Source organism: Mauremys reevesii, linkage group 9 (genome assembly GCF_016161935.1).
Source record: "Mauremys reevesii isolate NIE-2019 linkage group 9, ASM1616193v1, whole genome shotgun sequence".
Taxonomy (NCBI): Eukaryota; Metazoa; Chordata; order Testudines; family Geoemydidae; genus Mauremys; species Mauremys reevesii.
Window position 1 is genome coordinate 49,488,322 of NC_052631.1, and position 20,104 is coordinate 49,508,425.

General features: G+C 43.6%; 1 protein-coding gene across 7 annotated transcripts in view; it reads left to right on the forward strand.

Annotated features, from left to right (window-relative positions):
* The window catches only part of MAP3K13 (mitogen-activated protein kinase kinase kinase 13), a 144,185-nt gene that overhangs the window by 82,695 nt on the left and 41,386 nt on the right, over positions 1–20,104 (forward strand). For all 7 annotated transcript variants that reach the window (XM_039488924.1, XM_039488923.1, XM_039488921.1 and 4 more), the window contains one exon: positions 14,389–14,963. In XM_039488924.1, coding sequence (XP_039344858.1) covers positions 14,462–14,963 — 502 coding nt within the window. In that variant the 5' untranslated portion in view covers positions 14,389–14,461. The remainder of the gene's footprint in view (positions 1–14,388; positions 14,964–20,104) is intronic.

Here is a 20,104-nt window from a genome sequence, read left to right on the forward strand (position 1 = left end):
CTCCAGTTACATGTTACTAACCCCAAATAGATAGATGTATTAAAAATCCTTGCTACTAACTAGACTAGCAATCTCAAGTGCCAGTTCTTTCAATATTCTGGGATAGATGTTCAGTCCCCCCAGTGAGTATGCATAAGCTCTGTCCGAAGGCGGCACGCAAGCTGATTTTCAGTGGCACTCACACTACCCGGGTCCTGACCACCGGTCCGGGGTGCTCTGCATTTTAATTTAATGTTAAATGAAACTTCTTAAACATTTTAAAAACCTTATTTACTTTTACATACAACAATAGTTTAGTTATATATTATAGACTTGTAGAAAGACATTTTAACATTTTTAGAAGGTATGACTGGCATGCAAAACCTTAAATCAGAGTGAATAAATGAAGACTTGGCACCCCACTTCTGAAAGGTTGCCGACCCCTGCTCTATGTGTTCTTTATTATTATCCTTATTGAAAACTGAGGCAAAGTATCATTGGGTTTTGGGGCCATACCTATATTAGACTTTCATCTCCTTCCTATCCATACTGCACAACAGCCAAATTTCATCTATCCTTATTCTCTTTTTATCTATATAACTAAAAAACCTTCTTATTTATTTTAATATCCTTGGAAAGTGCTGATTCAGCTTGACTTTTAGCAGTTCTCACTTTATTCCTGCATTTTCTAACCTCCATGATGTAACTTTACTTGCTGATCAACCACTTCTTCCATTCTGAATAGGCTCTATGCTTACTTCTAATAAGCTTTTTGAGGTGGTTCTTCATCCATCTAGGTCTGGAGCATTTCTCTACAAGTTTTTTCTCTTTTACTTGGTATTTCTATTTTGGATTGTTTTGGATAGTTGATTTGAAGAAATTCCAAACCTTCTCCCCGTTTAAATCCTTAAGCTTTTCAGTCCAGTTGACTTTAATTAAAATCCCTTTACTTCCCAAAGTCTTCCCTTTTGAACTTAAAAAGCCTAGCTGATTACCTGGTTTTGATTATCCTTCCATTTAATTTAAACTGAATCAATTTGTGATTACTCAATCCAAAGTAATCCTTCTATGATGGCCTTGCCAAAGCCAAGTCTAAAATTGCATCAACTCAAAAATCTCTGCCAAAAGGTTTGCCAGTGTCTCACAGATGCTCTGCCTGATTCCTGAAATAGGAGTGACCCAGTGAGCTGGAGAAATTCTTCCACCAGGTCGGAATCCATGTTGATGACTCTTGCTGCTGGGAGCATGCATATCTGAAAATGGCTCAGCTGGATGTGTCAGTGGGCTCAAATCCCTTCCTGTCAAGTCATGGAGTATGGACACACAAGGTGCCCCACAGTCCTCTATGAGCCAAGCCCTAGAGTGGCGATAGCTGGCGAGGGTGCTAGGAAGGAACCATGGGATAAGCTAGGGTATGCCACCAGAAGCAGAAGGTCTGACTCGAGTCTGCATCATGCAGTATGGAGATGTCAGCAGTGTTGGGTGGCCCATGCTTACAGTGCAGTGTGGATGCTTAAGTACGGGCTTGAAAACACCGAATCTGGAAGCCTGGGTCCCATAGACACAGGCTTACTATGCAGTGGAGCCAAAGCCACAAAGTCAGAGGATTCGTTATGGTCACAGACAGCATTTACCTGACTGAACTGTCCTTTCAGAACAGATCATTACTTTTGAGTGCTGTTGTCATGCCAAAACCTCAGATGTTTGGCTTCAATAGGCTGTGTGTGTATGTGGCTGCTGTTAATGTGCCTCTCTGTTAGGGTGATCAGATGTCCCAATTTTATAGGGACAGTCCCGATATTTGGGGCTTTTTTTTATATGGGCTCCTATTGCCCCCCACCCCGGTCCCAATTTTACTCACATGCTATCTGGTCACCCTACTCTCTGTGTATGTGTGAGAAGCTCATTTATGAAATGGAAGCCACCAAGAGCAGAGACGGAATTTGGCTATTTAGCTAGAGGGAATTTCCTCTGAATTCCTGGGTTTTTCCCAAATGTGAGTTATGAGACTGACTCAGCTGCTCTTTTATTCCCTTCTGGCTGAACTGCCTTTTCTAATGCTTTTAAACTGCAGCTAAAGGCTATCTAATGTGCTGAAATATCAGGGATGTCAGGTCTGGCTCTTCCATAAACAAAGATGCACTTCCTGTTTCCTTCATTCAGGGAGCTAAATTGTAATGGTGTGGATGGAAGACTGTTTTCCATGCGACTGAGAATAATTTACAGAAGCTTGTGATCATACAAAATTGTACTGTGCTTCTGAAATTCTGTTGTAGATTTAAAATACCTTTTTTCTTAGCTGCAAGAATAAGCATAAGCTGATCAAAATAGCTTAGCTCAAATCTGAGGTTTTGCCTTGCAACTTGCTGCTGCAGTAGCATTCAGTGAAGTCTGCATAGCTTAAATACATGCATAATCCTCCCCGAATACACATACATCTCAGAACTTTTGACTTGAAGACTGTTTCTGCGGAGGCATTATTAAGTTTGAAAAACAGAATACCCCCTGAGCAGGTTGCCTATTATAATTGTTCAGAATACCTTAACTAGTGATGGTATGGTTGGCTGTAAGGCTCTAAGTGTTTACAGAGACCGTTTTGCTGTTTTTAGCAGTGTAACCCAGTATGTTGTACATTTCCTTTACCCTCCTCTACCTAAACACACACATCTTCAGATCTAAGCCTGGCTAAATCAAACTAGTATTTTTTCTACCTTATATCTTGATGTCAGTGACTCTAAAGATGTTAATGTGGTTCCTTGCTAAAGAAGTCCTTTTGCAGAATACCGTTTTTTAATCATGCTGGTCCAAATCCTTTTTCTCCTCTTGACACACAGATTATTACTGGATTGCTCAACAGCATTAATATACTTCTGGTGTAAGAATGAGGTAGACATTTTAATACCTCTAATTTACCTATTATGAAAATACCATTGCAGTTTCACAGTTAAGATTGAGTTGAATTTTAGTCATACAGCAGGGATTCAACTACTCAGTTACATGTGAAGAATACAGCGTATTCTCTCCAGAATTATAGCACTTGCTCTTTAAGGACAGGTTTGATTTTCTGGACATTTACAAGTAAATCCATTCAGTTATTTAGTATTTAAAATTAAAAATGGGTCTACAATGAAGCAGAGAAACTGCCAGCTAGCCCTGCCCCATTATACCTGCAGCCAATTCTAGGCCTGCAGGGTGGAGAAAAGGAGAGAGCCTGGCTTATTTGGGGGCCAACTGGTACAGCTAGGGCAGGAGCTAGCCGCCTCCCTATGTGAGGGGAAGGATCACTCACCTGCCCACCAAGGCAGCCACCTGGGAGGAAGCACTGTCACCCCAGCCGTGGGAGACTGTGGAGGAGACCTAGGAGCCTTCAGCTCTGGAGGCAACTGAGTGGGCAAAGCCCAGGGAAGGTGTAGGGCTCAGCCTGACCAACTTGCAGCTGCCCTGCCTGAAGGAGACTGAGACCATGACAAGGTGCTGCTCACAACCCATGAGAGGACCCTATGGGAAGCAGGCCGCCCAACTAATTGGACTAGAGTAGCCACACCCCAAAATGAACAGACACTGGTAGGAAGTAACCCAGGGCAGAAAATTTGGACTCCTGCAAGGAGGTCTGCCCCTGTTCTAGGGTTGACAAACACAGGGCCCTGGGCTGGGACCTGGTGGAGAGGGAGGGCCCGGATCCCCTTACCTGCCCCCCGGCCTTAAAGATCGAGGCACAGCAATCAAATAAGGGGCTAAAAGCCATGGGCTCTGCTAGGTTGTCCAGCCCTCCAGGCTTGGCACTGTCTTCAGGTGAAATGGGGCGGGGCTCGCTGAGCCCAAAAACTCTCTTTAACCCTTGTTGTGCTGGCTGGCAGTTTTTCTGCTTCATCGTAGGGTCCTTTAAGAAATTAAGCGCCTGATGTTAGCCCAACAACTTAAAAAAATTGGATCACTATAGTATTATAAACAATTGTGAACTACGGGGACAAAGTTCTTTAGAAAAAATGAACTTGAACTTTTTATAAAGACATTCCTAAAATGTCTCCTTTTGAAAGGTACCTGGAGACAGAGGGTGAAATCTTGATCCCATTGAAGTGAACAGGAGATTTGCCATTAACTTCAGTGGGGCCAGCATTTCCCCCAGAAGCTTTAAAGCACATTCTCCCAATTCAGAAGTTTTATTAACGGGTAAGTGCTAAGTGATCACTTACACAAACTGTCTAAGTCTGAAGGGGGTTTAGGGTTTTTATTTTTTTTAATCATTAAAACAATTTTAAAAATAAATTTCTATAATCTCTGAAACCCAAGTAAATGTGTAGGATGATTCTGATTAAAGGAAGTGACAATTCTTCTTCCAGTGGTGTCCCTGTGGGTGCGCCACTCTAAGTTTCGGTGCGTCCCTGCGCCGGAGATTGGAGATTTCTCACAGCAGCACTTGGTCGGGGGAAGGGTGTGCACAGGAGTCGTCTCGTGCAGCTGTTGGCACCTCCTGTAGCGTGTGCACCCCCGATCGCCCCCTCAGTTTCTTCTCAACTGTCCTTGGCTGCAGACGGAGCTCTGCGGCAGTGCTCTCTTTGATACTGTCTGAAAGAAAAAAGTAAAAAAAAAAAAAAAAGTTACAAGTTACACAGGTACTTATTAGTCAATACTTAGTTACATTGTTTAGTTAGTCTTAGTCTATACATAGTTACATAAGTTCCTCTTAGAGGTTTTTTCTTAAAAATAAAATCAAATAAAATGAAGAAGAAGAAGAAGAAGAAAGAAGACTTTTTTTTCTCTGGCTTAACTCCCCGTTTGGGAACAGTTTCTACAGTTTACCATTACAATTAACTCCCACACTTATCTCTCGAGGTGGGGAGGGGCTTAACTGCAATCAGGCCAGGCTCAACAGGATTTAAAAAGTGTGACTCCTGCTGTGAACTGATGCCAGTCTCTGACGGCCACTCGTCCTGCATCTGCTGTCTGGGAGAAACTCATATCTCCCAGAAATGCATACATTGCACCGACTTAACAACAAGGGCAAGACGTGACAGGGTTCTCCGCTTGAAAATGCTTCTGCTGGAGAAATCCCTCCAACCTCCGCGAGAGACGTCCTCCGGGAGTCTCATAAACCGAGATCCCTGAGCTCTGATAAGGCTCTGACTTCCAAAACTGTCAGGAAGTGAGCCTTGACCTCTCCAGCAAGGCTCTCTCAGAAAAAGAGAGCTTCCCCAGCGAGGTCTTTGTCCTCAGTGCTCCACTTATCCAGAGTGAGCACTTACAAGGCACCAGGCTCCTCCAGCACTGTCTCTCAGCGGACCCCTGCCGAGCCCCAACGCGCGGCACCGGAATTGAGACATCAGATCTCCTCCACAGCACCGACTACCCCGGTGCAGAGTGCGGCACAGGCAGCGGCACCGCGATCAATGCTGCTGCCACCGGCACCGACCCAAGACTTGATGCTGGCTAACAAACCAAACCCGGCACCGGTCAGCACTCCAATGGTAAACCGCAACCCCATGGCGGGACCAGCGCAACTCCTGCATACTGAGGACATAGCAGTTTCTTCGACACCACAGTCACCACTGCTCGGCACCAGACACTCTCTGAGCTACATAGCACGGTACAATCCTTCATCTCCTGCACCACTCTCCATGCATAGTGGTGAGGAAGGAGACATGCAGGACAACTGCTTCCCCTTTCAACGTTCATCCCCATCACAGATGAGATCTACATGGAACGCTGTGAAGCCTAAGCCTCATCCTTCGAAGCATTCACAGCCCTGGTATGCACAGCACTGGCCTTACCCATTACCACCTTACCCCATGCAATGGCCACAATGGGGTTCTTGGCCCACATACCAGAACCCCTCTTCTTGTCCCCCTTCCCTAGCAACAAGAGGTTCCAGAGTACACCCACCGTTACCACACAGAGAAACCTCTGACCCCCCGATACAGAGAGAGAAGAGGAAGAGATGCTATCTCAGGCAGACCTGGATGATTCACCACCTGCCCCATACTCATCTTCCACATCAGACGAAGCAGTGACGCCATCTACCCCTATGACACCAGATGACCTGAAACAGTTCCAAGAACTCTTCAAAAGAGTAGCAAACAGCCAAGAAATTGCCTTACATGAGGTGCAGGAGAAACAACATAAGTTGTTAAAGATCTTAAAACCGGCATCATCGACCAAGATTGCCTTCCCCATGGATGAGGCTATAATGGAGCCTGCGGAGGAAATATGGCAAACACCGGCATCAGCACCACCCACCAACAAAAGGGCTGACAGAAAATACTTCGTTCCAGCCAAAGGCATGGAATTTTTGTTTTCACACCCTCAGGCCTGCTCTCTGGTAGTAGAGGCTGCTAATCAGCACAGTAAACAGCCTCATTTCCATTCCTCGATGCAAGATAAAGAACACAAGAGACTGGACCTCTTTGGGCAGAAAGTTTATTCATCAGCCACCCTTCTGCTTAGAGTTGCTGACTATTCTGCTCTACTAGCAAATTACGACTACTCTAACTATAGTAAAATACAAGAGCTCGTGGAGGACCTCCCCGAGCATAAATGTCCTCAGCTCAACGCCATTATCAATTAGCGTCAGTTAATAGCCCACACAGTGCTTCAAGCCTCAATGGGTGTAGCAGACACAGCTGCCCGAACAACCGCAACAGCCTCCCTGATAGGTTGGGGTGCCCTCTTGGGTCATCACAATATACAAGGCAGGTGGTCTGCAACGGAAACCCGACTACATATCAATCTCCTGGAACTCCACGTGATACACAATGCATGCCGACACTTCCTCCAACTCATACGAGAAACCTCAATCTCTATTCTCACCGACAATGTGGCGTGCATGTTTTACATCAATCGCCAAGGAGGAGCCAGGTCTCACTCGCTATGTGTAGAAGCCATGAATTTATGGAACTTCTGCATCTGCATCAATATAAACATCACAGCATCATACCTACCAGGGTACGAAAACACTACAGCCGACAACCTCAGCAGGCACTTCTCACAGGAACACAAGTGGGAAATCCACAACAGTGTTCTCGGCATAATATTCCAAAAATGAGGTCACCCAGTAATCGACCGTTTCACCTCAGCAACAAATCACAAATGTCCACTATTTTGCTCCAGGGCAGGCCTGGCACCAGGATTGTTAGGGGATGCTTTCCTCATCCCATGGCAGGAAGGCATACATGAATGATGCGTTCCAATACCACTGATCCCATGCGTCATCCTCAAGATATGACTCAACAGAGCATATATCATTCTCGTTGTCCCCACGTGGCCCAGACAGACTTGGTTTCCATACCTCTCACATCTAGCAGTCTGTGCCCCACAACTGCTGCCTTTCCGGATGGACCTCCTTTCCCAGAACAAGGGCCTGACGCTCCATCCAGACCTAGCGAAACTCCATCTCGCGTGGCTCCTCTCTGGTTCCAACATGGGGAATTGAACTGTTCGGAGAAAGTAAAACAGATATTACTAAATAGCCGTTGCCTCACCACTAGAAATACTTACCGCGACAAGTGGAGAAGATACTCCCTTTGGTGTCAGCAAAAACAGCTGGACGCGACTGTGGCACCTCTAGCTATGATCCTAGACAACCTTCTAGAACTGAAGGAAACGGGGTTAACCATAAGTTCTATTAAAATACACCTGGCTGACATCACAGCCCTCCACGAACAGATAGCAGGGGCTTCAATATTCACTCACCCGGTTACACAGTGCTTTCTAGCAGGTATACAGAACATGTACCCAGAAGTACGCCAACCTGCACCGCCATGGGATCTCAATCTTGTGCTCAAATGTCTCACAAGACCACCCTTCGAACCTCTAGCAACCTGCTCGTTCCTACATATGTCAGTTAAGGTCGCATTCCTAGTGGCAATCACGTCTGCCAGATGTGTCAGCAAAATAGGAGCATTGATGGCTGAACCACCGTACATTGTATTTACCAAAGACAAAATCATGTTACGTCCTCACCCAAAATTCTTGCTCAAAGTGGCTACAAATTTTCATTTTAAACAAACCATACACTTACCTGCCTTCTATCCCAAGTCACATAACTCTTGAGAAGCAACGTTGCACGTGCTAGATGTCAGACGGGCTGTAGCCGTCTACTTGGACAGAACTAAACCATTTTGCAAGTCACCAAGACTATTCGTCTCTACAGCAGAGCTCTCTAAGGGCTCTACAGTATTGACTCAGAGACTCTCGAAATGAGTCTCTACCTGTATTCAAACTTGCTACCATCTGCATCACAAAGAACCCCACGTGGGCATCAGATCCCACTCAACGCGAGCCATGGCGACATCGATTGCATTCTTGAACAATGTCCCCTTAATAGATATTTGTTGAGCTGCAACCTGGACATCGCAGAACACTTTTGCAAAGCATTATGCTATCACCCAGGGCCTTGTCTCAGACTCTATCATTGGCCTCACAATGCTCTCATCACACACTTATACATAACTCCGAACCCCTATCACCCCTGGTGGGGTACTGCTCTACAAGCACCTAGAGTGGAGCACCCACAGGGAAACCACTCGAAGAAGAAGAAGAAGTTACTCACCTTGTGCAGTAACAATGGTTCTTCGAGATGTGTGTCCCTGTGGGTGCTCCACTACCCACCCTCCTCCCCTCTACTTCGGAGATCACACAGCCGAACTCTGCGGTAGAGAAGGAGCGGAGGGGACGATCGAGGGTGTGTGCACTACAGAAGGTGCCAATGGCTGCACTCCTGTGTGCACCCAACTGAAGAAATCAGTTGCTTTTATTTAAATTTTTCAAATTTAAATCAAAATTTTATTTGTATTGTAAGTTCTTTTTTCTTTATCTTTTATAGTCTTAAGTGGATGTTTTATACTTGTTTCTTTCATTAGTTTCCTAATTTTTAGGGTAATTTCAGATTTTACAGATTATTTTCATTAAGAAGTTTCATTTAAAATGCTTATTTATACTGAAGAAGACAAGTTCAGGCCTCATTAATATCCTCACTGCCTGAACAGCTCACTCAGACGCAAAGTAGATAGGGAAATAGGTTGTGCTGTATTTGCAGCCAACACCTCACCTTGCACAAGTCAAGAAAGTGGAAATGCCTCCACTAGGCTATACTCCTCTATCAGCTTTTGCAGTGTGAAGACAATGAGACATTTGCTGCTAAATCATTTATGTACTTTGAAGACCCCACCCTTAGGTACCTAAATGGGAGCCTAACTTGCAAATGTTGGCCTGTGCGCATAAAAAAAGTTCACAATAACTTTGTTAATAACTTTTCATTGTTAACAGTGAAGCAATTTTGTTTTCAAGTGACAAAAATTTTACGCTATGAAGAGAAAAGCTTTTAACAAAAATTTTAGCCCCTGATGCTACAAACATGGGATCAATCATGTGAGTAACGTACCTGCTCAAGTGTTTGTAGGAACAGGGCCTTTCTTTTCAATGTTTTGTTTTTTTGTCTAGAGCAGTTTTGTAAAATTTAAATTAAATTCCCTACCACCTTGTCATGGGGTCTGCTCCCTACCCATGGCAAAGATGAGAGTGGTGTTAATTCAATCAACAACTGACTAAAAATGTTGCCTGTGGCAGCAGAACCCTCTCCCCACTGTAGAGCCTTATGGCCCTGCAAAGAGTGCTGGAGAGTCCACATGTGTGCATATCAGGCTTCTTAGTGGCAGTAACTTGGTATCTTTTATTAATGAGATTAGAAGATTGGCTGATAAAGGTAATAGTGTTGATATAATAGATTTCTGTATGGCCTTTCACTTGGTACAGCAAGATATTTTGATTAAAAAACTAGAAAGATATAAAATGAACATGGCATACATTAAATAGACTAAAAGCAGGCTAACTGATGTAGGCCTTGCATGAACAATGAGTGAAAACAGAAGTTAATGGACAAAGCAAGAATTTGCAGGTGGCCTTGTAAATAACATGTAGTTAGTAGATAAAGAAATAGTAAGACAAGTAAGTGATAAGTTTGCCACTGCAGCTTTATTTACTAGCATATTTTGTAGCTTGTGGGCAGTTCAGGATTTGTTTCTGTATTATGCCTGTGTTAGTCTATGTATATAAACTGATTTATATTTATGTGCTTTTGGATTTGTAGTAAACCCCCGATACCCACCCTACTGCATTTGAGCTTGATCACCTCAGTGTAGTGTTGCTGTGTGCCAGTAAAGAAACTTCAGTGACAAGTCTGGATTCAAACCAAGTTTTTGGATTCCAGGGACTGGGATAAAGTGTTCTCCCAGAACTGGATGAGGTGTTCTGGATAAGCAGAGTGGGAAAGGTCTCAGAGGGAATGTAATGTAATCCGGGAATCATCATAAAATTGGTGTGTTTCTAGTAAGGTCACTCAGGGATTGGTTCTTGGCCCTGCACTATTTAACCTTTTTATTAACGACCTGGAAGAAAGCATAAATTCATCGTTGATAAAATCTTGAAGATGACACAAAAATTGGGGGAGTAATAAACAATGAAGAGGACAGGTCACTGATTCAAAGCAAACTGGATTGTTTGGTAAACTGGGCGCAAGAAAATTATGTGTTTTTATATTTATACATCTATGAACAAAGAATGCAGGCTATACTTATAGGATGAGGGATTCTATCCTGGGAAGCAGTGACTGAAAAAGATTTGGGGGTCATGGTGAATAATCAGCTGAATGTGAGCTCCCAAGGTTATGCTGTGGCTAAAATGGCTAATGCAGTCCTTAGATGCATAAACAGAGGAATCTCAAATAGGAGTAGAGAGATTATTTTATCTCTGTATTTGGCATGCTGGAATACTGCAATCAGTTCTGATGCCCACAATTCAAGAAGGATGTTGATAAATTGGAGAGGATTGAGAGAAGAGACATGAGAATGATGAAAGGATTAGAATACATGCCTTATAGTGATAGACTCAAGGAGCTCAATCTATTTAGTTTAACAAAGCAAAGGTTAAGGGGACACTTTATTAGAGCCTGTAAATGTCTACATGGGGAACCAATATTTAATAATGGGCTCTTCAACCTAGCAGACAAAGGTATACCATGATCCAATGGCTAGAAGTGGAAACTGGACAAATTCAGATTGGAAATAAGGTGTAATTTTTTGATGATTAACCATTGGAACAATTTGCCAAGGGTTGTGGTAGAGTCTCCATCACTGATGACTTTTAAATTAAGATTGGAAGTTTTTCTAAAAATATCTACTCAAGGAATGATTTGGGGAAGTTCTATGTCCTGTGTTACACAGGAAGTCAGACTAGATGATCACAGTGATCCCTTCTGGCGTTGGAATCTGTGAACCTATGTGTATGGGGGAGTACAGTCTGGCACACTGCTTTCCCAGAACTGCTCTCATTCTCCAGCCTTCTATCCTTCTCAGTACATTTGATTTAAAGCCAAAAGTCAGTGTAACACTACTGAGTTTTAATTAACAAGTTTATTATTATGTATGTCTCATTTAATCTTTTATGCAATCTCCTTTAGCTGTTTGAGTAAAAGTTTGAGCCACTTTTGTTGAGAGACTGCTTTTCCTTACTAATTTTTTTCCAATACTAATTTCTCCCTATTGTTACTCACACCTTCTTGTCAACTGTCTGTAATGGGCAACTCTCTTATCACTTCAAAAGTTATTTTTCTTCCCTTGATATCCTGCTGTTAATTGATTTATCTTGTTAGACTGACCTAACACTTGGTAAAGCACCCCCATCCTTTCATGTATTTCACCTGCTCCTGTATTTTTTATCCTCATACATCTGATGAAGTGGGTTCTAGCCCACGAAAGCTTATGCCCAAATAAATTTGTTAGTCTCTAAGGTGCCGTAAGGACTCCTGGTTTTTTTTGCTGATACAGACTAACATGGCTACCACTGAAACCTGCTTTTCCTTAATCCCTTGTCTGATCTTTTAAATAAGGCCTCGTTACTGGGGAAGCAACGTTAAGTTTAGGTTGTTTTCCAGTATAAAATATTCTGGAGATTTTTATTTTATTTTTAGAAGCTCTAACACCTCAGTTGTTTGCAGCAAGCTTTGGAATTTGGTAAGGAGAAAGCCCTGGGGCCAGAGGAAGTGCCCTTAGTTTGTCTCATGAAATTCTGTTCAGGCTTGAATGGAAGATGAACTATTGAAAATTTTAATTTCCTTTCTCTTGCTTGCATTGTCAATAAAACGTTGGGAGTCTGCCAAAATTCTAACTAAACATGAGCTCATCTAAGATCATCATGACCATGCTGCTGCAACCATCATATAGCACACAGTGCTGGAAAACTTGGGAACAGCTTCTCTGGGAGGGAGAGAAAATGAGATGGACTCTTCCTGTCTATCTCCCCAACCCCAAAACAAGCCCCAGTAGCCAATCTCCTCCCCTGCCCCAGAATGGTAACCTGCTGTGAGCGAATGTAGTTAGTCCTATAGCACAGACTATGCTATTCAAAGTTCAAACCCTGATGATGATGCATGATGGGGTTGTTAGAGGTGCAACAAATATAATTTACTTTTACTTTTTTTCCTTTAAAAACCCCTAGGAAATGACATGCAATTCTTTAAAAAATGTTATTTAGGTTGCAAAGTCAAGCACTCAAAAGTTAGGAAATGCCAGAATTCAGCTTGCCTGTGCAATCTTAATTCAGCCTCCTGTGCTCATGCATTATGGACTTTAATTACACAATTACATAGTATTTTTGTTACTTTAAAGTACTTGACTTTGTAACCGTAATAGCATCCTTTTAGTGTGTGCTTTATATATAAAACTGTATGTGTATTCAGAGAAAGAGATGAATGATACAAAAAAAAAACCCTCAGGCTTTTGAACTTCCCCCTGTGGTGGTATTATTATTTTATCTCTGCAATGTGCTGCTCCCTCAAAGAGGGGTAGAACACAAGCTCAGGGGTGACGATTTTCAAACATCCTGATGTTAGCTGTCTAACACCATATTTAGTCACTTGAATTAAGTGGTCTAATTTTCAAAAGAACGAAACGCCCAGCACCTCCCATTGAGGTTCTGTGGTCTCCAACCTCCTCCATTTCTTCCTTTGGTGACTGTTTTCAGACTTCAGGACCTTTGTTCTTTGCCTAAGGAAACTTTTCTAGCTTTTTAATCAAAAATCTCCTGTTGACATATTGAAATCAAGGGGGAGTCTTTCCATTAACTTCAGTGAGATTTGGCTTGGGCCCTCAGAGCAGAGGGAGTGGGATAAGCATTTTGTCTCTGACCTAGCGTGTGATGGTGGGATATGTCTGTATAAAAGGGGGAACTCCATTTTGTATTATGTGCAGAACTCATGTCTAACCCAGCCCAGCCACGGTTAATGGATTGCATTCCCGGTAACATCCCTCCTCAGGAAAGGTACTTGACACCAGCACTGAGAAGCCATCACAGAGCCATCAGGGGCTATAATTCTGGAATGGCTCTCTCTTACTACCCCACCTCCATGGAACAATGGGTGTTCGCCAGGTTGGAGCACTCCAGGGGAGCACATGGCCAGGAGAGGAAGACTCTTTTAAAGAGGGTGTGCGGCTCTGAGCAGGGGGGCTGACTGTCACCACATCAGCAGGAGAGAGAACGCAGAAGGGACGGGACGGGGGTGGGGGATAATAGGAACCTATATAAGGCAAAAGCCTTATATCTGGACTGTCCCTTTAAAATTGGGACATCTGGTCACCCTAGCCTGAAATGCTGACAAACCTTGGACTCATAGAAGGGACACAGATCAGACTAAGGGAGGCAGTGTCTCTGGACTTCCGTTGTGTTTGAAGAGATCTGTAAGTTTTGATGCTGTCAAGAGTAAAGTGACTTTGGTCAAGAAATTGGTTTGCTAACCCTGTGTTCTTTGATGTCCCTGAAGGGGCTGAACTAGAAGCCAGAGTGACCACATCAAGGTGGAGCTCTGGAGGAATGCATGTAAGCGACTGGGGGGCTCAGGAGGTCTGAGGCACTGGTTTCAAGGTCTGGGGTGGCTGCACCATCCCAAGGGAAGGGCTCAGACAAAGGGTCTGTCCTACATAGCCAGAATCTTTATCCAGACCCAGTTGACATGGAAACGTGTGAGACTGAGCAGTTGGGTCCACTTAGAACAGACTAGTGTCTTTGCAGAGGGGTACTGCGCCTGGTGGTAACATAGTGGACACAGGCCTTTCCTGTAAGAAGATTCACAGGTCAGCCTTTGCCAGTTATTTGAGTTTCCCAGAAAAGACTCATGGTGGGTAACCCAGAGGAGAAATAACAAGGACCATCCCATTGATGATGTGCACTGAGTTACGTGTCAAAGGGAACAAATGTTGTCATTTTTTAACTTCAATAATCATTTACCAAATATCATTGGGCCTCCAGTTTTCAAGTTAAACTCATTATCAGGTCTTCTCCAGAAAAGAGCACACAATAGAAATACCAAACAGTAGTGATTAAGAAAAGAAAAAATATTTCTTATCCCATTTTCTCTCATTTCAGGTGCTGGGGCCATTTGTTGCATCTGAATTGTGTATCATTAGTTCTCTAAACACCGCATTGTACTACCTGCTTCATGCACATGCACGGCACCATGGCCAGTCCTCAGGAGCACCTGAGCTGGCCTTCCTCTACAAACTTGATCAACAAAACTTTCAGTGAAGACAAAGACTTCAGTGGGATACATGGTGATCATGCACCCACCGGAAACCATCCTTCACCTGAGATCATAGAGGATGTGCGAGAGAAGGGCTTACTTCAGGCAGATCTAATAGAAAATGTGGGCAGTCCAGTCACCACAGCGGTGTTGACCAGCGTCAGCGAGGACTCTAGAGACCAGTTTGAGAACAGTGTGCTGCAGTTGAGAGAACAGGATGAAGCTGAAACAGCTGTGCCCCAGGACCACAGTAACACGATGGATGGAGAGAATAACAGTGGGACAGATGACATTAAAATCCAGTTCAGCAGATCCGGGAGTGGGAGCAGTGGGTTTCTTGAGGGACTTTTTGGCTGTTTGAGGCCAGTATGGAACATCATAGGGAAAGCATACTCCACGGACTACAAACTGCAGCAACAAGGTAAGCCCTGCACCTCAGAAATGCTCCCAGTGCATTTCTTTTTCCCTTCATTGCTTTTAAAGTAGAGTTTGTGAGGATGAAGATGCTAAAAGCAATGAAATCCCTTTCCCAGCTTTCCACATGACCATTTGTCTGACACTCCCATACTTAACACAAAGAGTTGCACAGAAAACAGTTACTCCGTAGTGAACCACAAGCATGGAATTGTATAAGCTAGAGATGGAAAAGACCACTTACATGATCATCTCCATCCCCTGAACTGGGAGGTGACAGACATTGAAGTTAAGACAATTATTTAAATTAGTCAGGACTAGAGAAATCTGTGGGGAACCTCAGGGACATAATCAAGTTAGGTGATTGGGCAGCACATGGCTGATTAAAAATAATGTTGACAAATGCAAGGTAAGGTACAGTGGAGGAATAGTTGGAACTGCTCACACACCTTCCACCATACAATCTTAATGCAGGATTTTCCCATGCTGTATGTATTAGCTAGTGTTGTGTCTAGTCTGGTACTAAATATCTGAGACATTGGGGCTTCCATCACTTCCCTGTGAGAATATTCCACCGCCTCACACATCTTGTTGTCAGGAAGACTTTCAACATTTAACATTTCTCTCCACTCCTTCCTTTTATCTCCCCTCTCTCCCACGTGGAACAATTTTTCTGTGATCTTAGTGTTTACACTTTTCATATATTTGTGGACAGTTATCATGCTCTGCATCCTTTAATTCTGATATAAAAGAGCAGGACAGAGAGAGGTGGTGTGAGAACAAATGGATCGCCAAAAATTGTGGATATTAACGAAAATTGTTAATATATGTTAATAAGGTTATGAGCTTACGGCCTATGTATATTATATCTTTCAAAATATAACCTGTCCCCAGCTTTGGGAAAGGAAAAATGCAGATTAGAATGAACAAGCTGTCATTTGAAATAGGGAAGTGTGACGGGGTGAACTCACCCCGCGCTGGACTGGGAAGGATTAACTCCTCACTGTGGGCAGAGGAAGCCACACCCCCACGTCCCTATTGGGCATGCTCCAGGTGTAGCACCAGTATAAGAGGGAGCAGCCCAGCTCAGTCTGGGTTGACCGCTGGAGAGAAAGGATGCTCCTTGCCAGTTCCTGGCCAGGAACCACTGAAGCCCCGGACCGCAGAAGCCAGAGGCACCAAGACCCAAGCAGATACCCGTCTACCTGTGGATGCCCCAGGGAGGTCTGAGCTACAGGGAGTTGCACCACCCAAGGAACCCAGAGACCCCAAAGACGCGCAGACTGCCACCAGGAGTAACATGGTAGGAAGTAGCCCAGAGGGGGACTATCCATCCAGTTGAGCAGGGAGGACCCAGTCCCCCTACCTGTCCACTACCCCACCACCCCATGGGCCTCTAGACCATACAGCCTGCCTGGAGGGCAACTCTGAGTCTGGCTGCCAGGCCTTACTGCCTCACGAACCCGGGTATCTCTGACTCTGGTCACTAGGCCTTGCTGCCCTACAAATCCAGGGTATCTCTATGGACTTTGGCTGCTAGGACTCACTGCCCTAAAGAGAAGGGCTAGCACCCGACATAGATCATGTGACCCTACCACCATGTGGATCAGGGCAATTACATTGGGCCTTAGAGCCCTGCAGTTTGGGGCAACTCTATGGACTTCAGCCCTTAGGTCTCGCTGTCTAGAGACAGAGGGCAGCTCAAAGGATGGGGTGAACTCACTCTGCACTGGACGGAGTCTCCCCCAGCCTGTCAGAGGAAGTAAAACTGTTGTAGGGGTGTCTGCTAATGTTACTTTGGCATAGAGCTATACTGCACATCACTGTGTTGGATCCAGACAGATAATTTACTGGAATATGGACACTGACCAAGCGATTTATTAGATATGTGGTGAAGAAACACCTACATCAGCATCTGAAAATGGGTTATGTGTGGACCCCAGAATTTTTAAAAATACTGACGGTGAAACCTGCTAACCTGTGAGATTGTGTGATTTTCAGGAGAATGAATGAATCTGGACTCCCATTAGCTGTGTCAGATGAATTGGTTTTAATGTTGATCCCTGGAGGATCCCAGAGGATATGCTACAGGGAGGAATAGCAGAGATATTAATGGCTAGAACTATATCCAAACACCAAAACATGGCTCCATAATCTAAACAGCTGAATGCGACTCCATGAACTTCACTTCTGAGCTAAGTTCCTGATAGAAAGGGGAGAGCAAAGGATGGGCCAAGCTGTAAGATCTTGGCATGCAGGAACACAAAATGACCTGTAAAGAAACTCTCCATCTCTCCAAGTCTAGTGTAAGGGGATCTGCTAATGAGAAACAACAAAACCACAACAACACAGCTGTAAATACCACCTTGGATGATTGAACTGAACTTGATTGAACCCTGACTGAACTGAACTTATCTTGAAAATCAGTCACTGCTAACTCTCAGACTCAATTGGGAAATCCACATCTACCCTGCTTCTACCTGATAAGTAGTAGAGGCTCTTGTAAATATATTTTCTTCTACTGAGTGGCAGTTCCATTAATTGACATTAATTACTTCTTACAAAATACGTAAATCTGTTCCTATTCATGGGAAAGACAGTTCTAAGTCTCCTGTTTGGGGTTTAGTGTGTGCTGTTGGTGAGTTCCACCTTATCTAGAAGAGGAGAACAAAGGTGAGACAAAATTATGATGGTCAACAAATAGCTACTACAGTGGTGCTCTAAGGAGGGCTTTGGGATGTTTGGGATGGGCCCTGCTTGGGGCGGCGCAATTCCTAGAGCCGCCCCTGAAACAGGAAGGGGATTTTTAAAATTCCTGGGGCATTTAAAGGGCGGGTCACCTGAGGCCAGGGCAGTAGAGTTCGAACTGATGAGCAGAGTGGCTGAACAGGCATTCTGGGATAGCTCCAAATACCTCTAGAGGCCGATAACAGCGCTTTTGGTGGCCACACTGGCGGAGCAGCGCTGCATCACCAACGCTGCTGTCATTATTCCCCAGGCCGATGTGGAGTACAGCCAGCGCTGTAGCCAGGGAGATACAGCACTGTATGTGCCTGCAAGTGTCGACGGTGAGTGAGTTGCAGCGCTGTAAAGCCACCACCAGCGCTGCAACTCTCCAGTGTAGCCAAGTCCTTAGATGTTTGTACACCAATGCAAGGAGCCTAGAAAACAAAATGGAGGAACTAGAACTACTGGTGCAGGAAGTGAAACAAGATATTATAAAAAGCAACAAAGAGTCCTGTGACACCTTATAGACTAACAAATGTAATGGAGCATAAGCTTTCTTGGGTCTGTATATGCATCTGACGAAGTGAGTATTCACCCACGAAAGCTTATGCTCCAATACATCTGTTAGTCTATAAGGTGTCACAGGACTCTTCATTGCTTTTTACAAATCCAGACTATCACGGCTACCCCTCTGATACAAGATATTGTAAGGATAACAGAAACATGGTGGAATAGTAGTCATGACTGGAGTACAGGTATTGAAGGTGTGTGCTGTGCAGGAAAGACAGAAATAAAGGCAAAGGTGGTGGCGTAGCATTGTATATTAATGATGAGGTAGACTGTAAAGAAATTAGAAGTGATTGAATTAATAAGACAGAGCCTGTTTTGGCCAAAATCACTTTGGCAAAGAAAGCTACTAGAGATTCCCCTGGGATAGTGTTTGGCATATTCTGCAGACCCCCAAGATCTGATTTGGATATGGATAGAGACCTCATTAATGTTTTTAATGAAATAAATACTACTGGGAATTGTGTGATTATGGGAGACTTTAACTTCCTGGCTATAGCTTCGAGGACAAGTGCTACTAATAATAGTAGGGCCCAGATTTTCCTGGATGTGATAGCTGACAGATTTCTTCACCAAATAGTCAGTGACCCAACAAGGGTGATACTCTTTTAGATTTGGTATTGGTGAGTAGTGAGGACCTCATGGAAGAAATGGTTGTAGGGGACAACTTTGGTTCAAGTGATCATGAGCTAATTCACTTTGAACTAAATGGAAGGCTAAACAAAAATAGATCTGCAAGTAGTGTCCTTGATTTCAAAAGGGCTAACTTAAAAAAAAGGGGGGGGGTAATTAGTTAGGGAAGTGGACTGGTCTGAAGAACTCAAGGATCTGAATGTAGAGGAGTCTTGGAATGACTTTATCAAAGTTGCAGGAACTATCTGAAGCCTGCATCCCAAGCAAGAGGAAAAAATTCATAGGGAAGTGTTGCAGACCCAGCTGGATGAGCAAACATCTCAAACAGGTGATTAAGAGAGAGCCTGCAAGGAATGGAAGATGATGGATGGATGAGCAAGGAAAGATACCTCTTGGAGGTCAGAAAGTGTAGGGATAAAGTGAGGACAGCCAAAAGCCAACCAGAGTAGGACCTTGCAAAAGGGAATCAAAACCAATAATAAAAGGTTCTATAGCCATATAAATAAAAAGAAAACAAGGAAAGAAGTGGGACCACTAAGCACTGAGGATGGGGTGGAGATTAAAGATAATCTAGGCATGTCCCAACACCTAAACAAATACTTTGCCTCAGTTTTTAATAAGGCTAATGAAGAGTTTAGAGGTAGTGACAGGGTGGCTAACGGAAACGAGGATATTGAGGTAGAAATTAGTACATCCGAGGTGGAAGTCAAACTCAAACAGCCTAATGGGATGAAATTGTGGGGTTTAGATAATTTTCATCCAAGAATATTAAAGGAAATATTAAATGAAATTGCAAGCCCAATAGCAAGGATTTTTAATGAATCTGTATACTCAGGGATCGAACCCGATGAATGGAGAATTACTAATATAGTTCCTATTTTTAAGAAAGGGGAAAAAAAGTGATCTGAGAAACTACAGACCTGTTAGTTTGACCTCAGTTGTATGCAAGGCCTTGGAACAAATTTTGAAAGAGAAAGTAGTTAAGGACATAGAGATGAACGGTAATTGGGGTAAAATACAACATGGTTATACAAAAGGTATACCATGCCAGACCAACCTGATCTCCTTTTTTGAAGTAACTGTTTCTTTAGACATAGGAAATGCAGTAGATCTAATCTACCTGGATTTCAGTAAGGCATTTGATACAGTTTCACATGGGAAATTATTAGTTAAATTGGAGAAGATGGGGATTAATATGAGAATTGAAAGGTGGATAAGAAA